General features: G+C 41.7%; 1 protein-coding gene across 1 annotated transcript in view; it reads left to right on the top strand.

Annotated features, from left to right (window-relative positions):
- The first annotated feature begins 4,159 nt into the window (after positions 1-4,159).
- The window catches only part of spon1a (spondin 1a), a 103,316-nt gene continuing 98,023 nt past the window's right edge, over positions 4,160-9,452 (top strand). Inside the window, exons 1-2 of the mRNA XM_050045276.1 lie at positions 4,160-4,716; positions 5,761-5,867. Coding sequence (XP_049901233.1) covers positions 4,482-4,716; positions 5,761-5,867 — 342 coding nt within the window. The 5' untranslated portion in view covers positions 4,160-4,481. The remainder of the gene's footprint in view (positions 4,717-5,760; positions 5,868-9,452) is intronic.

A 9,452-nucleotide genomic window follows, 5' to 3' on the forward strand; every position in this document is an offset into this window, starting at 1 on the left:
TGCAAAGCAATGCCAACGGATGAGGAAAGTCTTTGCTGCTCAGACTGGGAATTGGCGATGCCTGCACTTGAGAATCTGGACATCAGTACTGACGAGACTGTTGCTCTTCAGAGACCGTGCATCATCGATCACCCTGAGCGCGCACACGTGAGCGCGGAGCACAGAGAAGCAGTCAGAGCTACAGGCTACAGTGAGGCTAAAAACAGAGTTCATATGACATTTTTCGAAACGACTTTTTATGTCGGGGCTGCAGCACACTTGGATCACTACGGATGAGCATGTTGGAGATATTTTGTGGTTTCGATTTTGTGTTCTTGGACGTAAGTCTGGGGCGCCGTCTGCCATTAGGTGTGCTAGCCGCTCCCCCCGCCGATCTCCGCAAGGGATGTGAGGACTCTAAAACTTCACCTGAGCCTCCGTCGGCATATGGGTGAGTAGATAATGGCTGAATTTTCATTTTTGGGTGCACCCTTTAAAGGAATACTTCTACTATGACCATTAATATATCAGTTATTCATGTCGTATTACCTTGAATTTATGAAGAAAATTTTGTTTTTCTCACGTGCCCCCGCTGAACAAAGACTCCAAAAACGGCAAACACTGTTGATTAATTGAAGTAAACAAGAGACCCCCTTTAATAAGGGCAAAACTTTATCAAAACATCCATTAACAAACTCTTACATGTGTTGTGCAGTAGAATCCGAGTCTCATGTATCCAGTTGTATGCTCAGTGCTTTCCAAACATGTTGCATTGCCTTGATCTCAGCCATTTCTGACTGGGACTGAAAGAGACTTAACTATGTTTGAAATTTAGTGGAAAACAAACTGTGGTTCTGGAATTCAAGGTAACACAGCATAAACCATTGACATATATAGGGTTATTTTGTGGATGAAGTATTCCTTTAATAACACTCCACTAAGCTTTCAACTGATGATTTGGAAACCATATATAAAAAACAGCTAATGGTCGGTTTCTACAACCTATATTAACAAACAGTTGATATGGACAATATAAACAAGGGCATTGTGGTTGATAGCAAAGAAGCAGACACACTGCACACACAAGGGCTAAATTGCTTCTTCTTTTAATTTGGTCTTCACTTGAAATGCTAGTTTTTGTTTAAACAGAGGCAGGTACATCAGAGATGCTGTGGTTTCTTCTATGTACAGAGAGCCCATCCCCTCCATGAACTGGTTGTCTCAGGAGGTACATGGCAATTACTAATGTGTAAGATGTACTCATTGCTCTAACACACGTAATGCAAAAATATTTAATCATCCTCAAACAGGTTTGAAAATTCAAAGAGTTTATAAAATGTATGCCCACACATGTAATAATTGTGTTAAAGTGTCCATGAGGTTTGATCTGTGTAGGACAAGCAACCTTAAATTGCGTATAGCAGAACATAAAGCTGCTATTAGAAATGGAAACATGGACTTTATCATTGCAAGACACTACAGAGATAGGAACCATGGCTCTGCTGCCTCTCTTAAATGTACTCATATAGAGAGGAATTTTCCTAATCCAAGGGGAGGAAACCTGGTCCAAAATTGTTACAAAAGGAAGCATATTGGATTTTCACTTCGAACTCAACGGAACCACATGGCCTCAATGAGACACTAGATTTAAGCTCTTTTTTGTCGTAATTGATGATCTGCATGTTTTTGCTGATGTCAAGTGATTGCACCTGAGTGAGGGAAAGAAAAGGCTGGACACTCCCTCCTCACTACCTGCTCCCCTCTTTTGAAGGGACTTTGTGCTTTAGGATTCCACTTAGATGAAATGATGGTTGTTCCTGTGAACTTATTTTGTAATTTATCTTTATCTAACCAGTTATTGTAAGACTTTTTAAAAATATATTTATTGTATTTATGTTTGTTGGGTTAATGTTAACCATTGTCGTATTCTAAGTGAAGACTAAATTAAAAGGAGAAGCAATTCAGCCCTCTTGTGAGCAGTGTATCTGCTGATTTGCTATCTATCTGAAGTTTCCTGCCATCACCTGCACCAAGTTATGAGGACTGACAGCACAGTGCACTGGGCATGTGCGTTTAAATAAGTTTTTAAAGGATTTTTCTGGACCAAATGGCAAATTGACATTTTGACCTGAAGGTGGCGCTAGAATTTGGGGATCATCAAAGTCCGTAGATGTCATCCTCTGGAAACCATGAGAGTCTGTACAAAATTTCATGCCAGTTTATTGAGCTGTTAGTGAGATATTTCAGTCTAGACCAAAATGGTAACCGACTGAGACAAGCTGCTAGTATGGGTGGGGGGACAATGTCAATACGACATAGTATTGCGATACTTTTGTTTGGCAATATCGTATTATCACACAGTGCCAAGTATTGATTTTTTTATTATAGAAATTAATATAACAAATACATTTTAAACTTTAGGTAGCCTACTACAATAATACAATTAATTGCTTTTTTAGTCCGATAGAAACATTTTGTTGCTGCAAAAAATGGCTGAGGAGAGATGAACGGACTGAAAACTTAATCTTATTAGATAAAACAGATGTTGAAAAGTTTTCCTCTGGAGACATAATTGACCGTTTTAAAAAAGGTAATAAATCACAATATATTTTATCGCAGTATTCAGGATATATATTCACAATTGCAATAATATTGTATCGTGACTTAAGTATCGTGATAATATTCTCCTGAGAGCCGAACTTTTGTTTAGTATGCATTTTTAATTTCTCCTAGCTATTTGGGATCAGTAGGACCTGATAAGTATAAAAAACGAAACATTGTCAACAATATTTAAGTCCCAATGTCCTCAAAGGACACGATAATAAAGTCCCAATGTCCTCAAACGAGTACTTCCTAATTAACAGTGTCTTACCTTGCTACTGTTGCTAAAATTGGTCGAAAGTGTTGCCATATCAAACTACAAACATTATTAATCATAAATGAAAAAAAAACGTTTAGACCATAAAATGTGATCAGTTTTTGGACCACTTCTGTGTTGGGATCGGCTGCAGACTGACTTGGCAGAGATGGCTGCCATCTTGTTTTTACATGGATTAGTGTATTGTTCTCCTACTACCACTAGATGGCACAAAAAAGTGTCCACGAACGAGGACAACAGGTCTAAGTTAAGTAGGGCTGCCATGATTAGTCGACTAATCGATAACTAATCAACTATTAAAATAATCGGTGACTATTTTAGTAATCGACTAATCGGTTTGAGTCATTTTTCATAGAAAAGTACTATAAAAGTACCCAAAATACTCTCACTGCAGCTTCTTACGTTCAGATATTGGCAGCTTTACACACTCTCCTGTGACAGTGAACTAAAACCCTTTGGCGTGAGTATGAAACAAGACATTAGATGACGTAATTTTGGGGTTTGGGCGAGACAGACCAACATTTTTCAACATTTTAACACATTTTTCGATGAAATGATTAGTCGACTAATCGAAGAAATAATCGACAGATTAGTCGACAATGAAAATAATCGTTAGTGGCAGCCCTAAAGTTAAGTAGAATGCAATATAAGGTCAAGTAAACCCAAAATGTGATGTCCTCAGTGGGTCCTCCAGTGATTCCCACCTCTAGCTGCTAATATGTCTAAAATGTTATTGTAAATACACTATGCTACAACCTGCAGAGCTCTAAGTGTGTTCATTGAATCTGAAAGGCCAGACTTGACTCTTTATATGACATCATCTGTGTTTTTCAGATGATTGACATGGATCAATACTTTCTGAGCGATTCCTTGTCAAGGCAACGTCTTATTTGCTCCACTGATGTGTTAAATCAGGCAGGAGCTCACATACTGGCATCAATCGTGTTACAATGTGGAAATTTAATCATTTCACTTTAGTGCTCCAAGAAAATGAGAGCAAGGCAGCCACCGAGCAGCCAGTGACTTCAACACATATCACTTATAGTTTAATTAGTCACCTAGACAACCGTTTAGCATGCTTTATCAATTCCTTTGTGTGTCTCTGTGTGTGTTCGTGTCTTCTTTAAGGCTCCTGAGTGATGACACACACACACGCATACACCGCACTGAGAGTTCAGTCCAACTATGTCAAACGTGTTGCCTCCTCTCAGCACTCATTGGTGGGAACGTTTGTCTTTGTTCTCAGTCTGTTGGTTCAGAGTATTCTTCACCTAGGCTGTTTGTAAATAGCTGTGGCCTGCAGCCACGCAGCGCTCATTCCTCTCCTGACCATCTCCTCGCTCGGACCCCTGCTCTCCTGCTCTGTGTAACCAGTAGGCGCACAGTGTGCAGCTCTCATAGAGCGAGAGTGCAAAGCGCATCCCAGCCAGTCTTCCTCCTCGCTCTCTGTTACTCACACCAGGATGGATCTACCCTCCTAGCAGTGCACAAGTCTACTTCAGCAGTTTGCAAGTTGGGTTCTCATTTAGGAGTGAGACAGGAGCAGGGAACAAACATTTCTTCTCTCCTCCTCTGACAAGATTTCCTTCGTCTCTGCGCGTCAACTTGGCTGTCGGAAACCTACATGATGAGAGCAACCGGGCTACAGTCGCGCCTCATGCTCCTGCTCTGCTTCATCTCCGCCGCAGCGTGCAATATGTTTGCGTTCACCGAGGAGCCCTCTGAGAGAGCCGGGAAAGGAGACGGGTATTGTAGTCGGATATTACGGGCTCAGAGCAATCGGAAGGACGGCAGCAGCGAGTTTCACCTCCGCGTTGAGGGAAACCCGGACAGCTATCAGCCGGGGAGCACATACAGAGGTTGGTGTTTATCCACGAGATTTACGCACACTGCGTTGGTTGGCACTATCTGCGCATTGCCAAATAAACACCAGTGCACGGTCAGTAGGTTATGCAAACTTAAAGTAAGTTTACACAGAGTGCACTTTTGATGCATGCCCTAAAACTAAAGGGATCCCAGTAAAGAACTACGCATTTGAACCATTAAAAGCCAAATAAAAACAATTCATTTTCAACTTAACGTGGACACCCTTGAGTAAATAGTAAGCCATGCCTTAAAAGCTGCTTTAATATCAAACTTTAAAGAGGTTTATATAAAGCTAAATCCCTCTGCGAACTCCTGCATGCTTTTTGGTATTCTCTTTCATAGTTAAAACAGATTTTTAAAATGCCAGCAGTCCCTCATTTCATAGCTTTTGTCTAAAGCTGAAGTTATTGGGAGCTGTTAATGGGCATGTGCCATCTGCTCTGTGAATCTCAGAGGCTCATGCTGTTCTGGACTCCACAATATGTTGCACTGCAGTTAATATTCAGTCTTTTTCAGATTTAATCATAAATAGTTTCATATCACCCAAAGCCAATAACTGAATTAGCTCCAAGTGGGGAGCTGATAATCACATTTTTTGCAATCACCTGTACTAGAAATGTAATTTTAAAGTCTTAAGAGTCTTATCTTAGCGTGCTGATAAAGTTGTCAAGTACAGCAAATTGAATTTTCCCCAAAGTAAATGAACATTCTTTTATGTTCTGCTGCGCTGCAGAAATGCATAAAAACACCATCTTACCGATCTTATGGAAATACTGCCTGACTAAGACTGAGCCATTGTAATTACTGTCATCCTCAAGAACAGCTGAAATGTTTGATTGTGCATAAAGAAATTGTTACAATTATATCTGAATATATTAGCCTTTATCCCCCACAGTCCAACACTGTATTATTTTTAATTACTCAGGCAGGTAGTTAATTAAGTCTACTTTAGTCTTGTGTTTGGCACTGAGGATTCTAGCTCTGCTTTTTTCTCTGTCAAGTGATGCTTGTTTTCACTCCTGCTTAATTCCATCCAGTGACTGTGTCTGCAACCAGCCCCGCCTACTTCAGAGGGTTCACCCTTATTGCCCTGAGGGAGGGCACCATAGGAGACAGGGACGAGGACTACATTGGAAATTTCCAGGTAAGGTAGCAGCTAAATATGACTGCTTGTGCAGTCAGAGAGGAATATCAATTTCTGTTTTGTCTATTATCTCGGTGCATTTTCATGGTGATTAAGCGATCCTAGTCAGCCACACCTGTAGTTAAACCCTGATAATTACAGTGATGTCCATCCTTCGCACCATCCATCCTCTGAAGTCTGACACAAGCACTGTGCATGACATTTGTGAGGAGCGAGAAAAAAAAAGTTAAATCTTACAGATGAAGGGGAGGGGGGGTCTTGACAGATTTTCTCTGCACAGCCTTCCTGTCTTCACATGTCAAAGTGTGATTATTCTCACCTCACCTCCTCTAATGGGCTTGGTATAGCATATGAGAAGAGCATACTTTCAGCTCCATGTAGCTGTGCTTTCCAGACTGTGAAGGCACACGTGTGGAATTTGAGGAGCGGTGTTGCCCACAAGCAGGCATACAGTTCATGTATGTAGGAAGTGTACAATTGGGAGAGCTGAGAGGCTAATAAGCATTTTACACAGGCAGGCCAAGCCGGAGTACTGTAGGAAGCAGGGAGAGAACAGAAGTGGGGCCAACAGTGCGAAAACAAGAGAGAGAGAAGGCAATGAAACTGGTGCTGTTAGGGACATGTGATAATGGACACATATGTGAGGCTTTTGTAATTATGATGCAGTGTGAGGAGTTGAGTGGTAGAGAAAGAGGAGATTGGTTGATGGGGTGTGTGTCTATTGAGAGAGTGGAAGAACAATAATCATGGAATAAACTTAAGACATGTTTTTTATTTCTAGAATGATACAAAGTATTATACATGTAGTGCTATCCATGTTGTATTATGTAATGTCCGTAGATGCTATTACACTACATTGACAGTGTAGGACTGCATTGTAAGTTGATGAAACCTCAACGTAAAATCATAACCTTTGAATTTGTTCCCTTTCACTGTTTCTGGTTCCTCTCTTGTGCCTTTTAGCTCGCTAAGTCCTGCCACTGTTTATTTCATCAAGTCAAGGCTGCAGTTTGAAGACACACACAGAGCTTACAGTGCACAACATGACATCCTGTTTTCAAAGGATTTGAAAAGAACTGAGCAACTGAGGAATTGGTTTCACTTTTATCAAGTACTCAAAATGTTAGAAAGATATAGAAGTGTAGTTTACAAAAGTAAAGCCAGTGTATCATGATTCACAGTTTGTTTGTTTTTTTCAGTAAGAGGCAGACATAAGGTTTCAACCTAAGCCAAATTCCCAGTGCTGTCCAGAACTTGAAATCATATGTCTTCTTAGGGCAGGCCTTGTAAAAAAAAAAAGCAGTTGTTAAATGGGTTTAACAGCATGTGTGGATTTCTCTTTTTCAGACTTTTGTGAACCTGTCGGTTTCAGTAAAACCCTATTATTTTATTGAACCTGTGGTACATTACACGGGGAGGTTTGCACAGCAGCCCTCAGGCTGCTCTGATCTCAGCTACTGCCATGCTGTGGCACTCTCTGTGAACCTGAGCCTTGAATATGAGAGGACATAAAAACACAAGAACATTTTATTTTTGTACTGTCATTACATGGCACTAACACCGGGAAGATTTTTTTTTAGGTGTTATTTGTCCTTGCAATTGATTTCTGTTGTTCATGCTGTTGTTATTTAGTGCCAGCCTTGAGCTTGCTCTTCAGCCATATGGCGTGGTGTGACAGGGCGCTAAACGTCAAGAGTAAAGATGGGGAAACACTACATCATTTAGTCATGTTCAGTCACTTTGCTCCACACATGGATGACGCCGAGTGTGGAGTGCTCATAGAGTGATAGATCGAATGTGACCATAGCCTTAAGATGTTGGTATCAACAGTAAAAAGAATGGATGCGTTATTACCGGGACCTGCCTTTGATTAGTCGCCTGCGAGGTTTTAAGAAGTTGAAGGTCTCTTTCACAGCTGCGGATGATCACCTGTTTCGTTACAAGTGCCATGTGACGGCGCAGTAAAAATAAACTGCTGCCCAAAGAGAGATATCCCTCTATCATCACCTGCTCAGTTAGTCTTTCATGTTTTATGTCTTTTATGTCAAAAAAAGCGCACGCAGCACACACACACACACACACACACACACACATAGATTTGCACACACACCATTCCTCCATTCTGAAAGAGCCCTGGGTGGGCCGGCCTCCAGGCATTGAGAGAAAAGAAAGAAAAAAAAAAAAAGAAGCTGCTACAGAAGACGTCAGGCTTTATTTAACATACAGCTCATTTGAAATCCGTTGGTGTGCCCCGTCTCAGCCGTCTCAGGACAGCTCCCGACTTGATGAAAAGCACTTTTATTGAGCTTTCTGGGAAGGTCAGCTGCCACTGTGTGTATGTGTGTGTGTACGTGTATGTGTGCGTTCGTTGGCAAGAGCGTAAACCAGCGGGCCAAGCTGGTGATGTCTGATGAGACATTACTTCCCAGCAGGGTGAGATGATAGAACAAGAAAAGGCAAACGTGGCTGTGTTAGGGGTGAAATCGGTGCCACTGTGAGGGCAACATACGACATAACCACAGATAATGGCATAGCAGAGGTCGTGGGTGCATTGTTCTGTCCTCACATCATAATTCCACAAGGATGATCTGATGTCAGGGCAAGTAACCTCTGTGCAAATTGTGCTGTTTACATTCACTTTCCCAAAAGTCCCCTGTTATTTTAAAGTTGTGTAGTCAAGCACTTTTTCAGATGCACAAGTTCGTGCATAAACCCAGAATCACAACTCAATTTTTCCAATTATGTGTCACATTTTCTCTATTCCCAACACACTCCGTCTCTTTATTGGTAGAAGATTTGAAAATTTGGATTTAGACACGTACAAGACGAAATGGGTCAGAGGTCAGTCAGCAGCAAATTGGTTGCTTCTTTTTGCAAATGGCGTTGAGACCTCACTGGTTTTAACGTGTTGTAGTCTGGTCAGGCCACCCCAGGATGCCTGTTAGAAACCATGGGAACATGGAGGGGGGGCTGGATAATCCGTCAGACCAAAATAGGCTGCGCACACACACTGCACGCTTACACACACACACACACACACACACACACACGCACATAGAGGCATGCACATCCACACACTATCCACTTTAAGAGGGAACTCATTCATAACATGGCATGACAAAGGAAATTCTCTGCTGACAGCTTTATGGAGTGAGAAAGTTCCCCGTCTTTACTGCCCTGATGTCACTTCCTATCAAACAGATCCTTGCTCTCTGGGCAGTGAATATTAGCTCACCGGCTGCACTCCCTCATGCAACCCCGCTTCACTAATTCCCTGTCCAGTTAAAATCAATGAGATGCTCAGTGTCTCAGGTGAGCACTTGAGTCGAGGGGGCAGCATGTATTCTGACTCTTCAGTTTGACCCAAAGAGTCTGGGGACTTTATTCTTTTAAAGCTACAGCTGGTAACTTTAATGAAAATAACTTTGTGTCATATTTGCTTAAACTGTCACTATATTTTGGAAGAAGTACATGAGATAGATAGTCTGTGAAAAAATAATGTCCCTCCTACTGCCTCTAATGGCATTATCTGAAATCTACTGCAGCGCCCCCCCCCCCCCCCCCCCCCCCCCCCCCCCCCCCCCC

This window comes from Epinephelus moara, chromosome 1, assembly GCF_006386435.1.
Source record: "Epinephelus moara isolate mb chromosome 1, YSFRI_EMoa_1.0, whole genome shotgun sequence".
In the NCBI taxonomy this organism is placed as follows: domain Eukaryota; kingdom Metazoa; phylum Chordata; class Actinopteri; order Perciformes; family Serranidae; genus Epinephelus; species Epinephelus moara.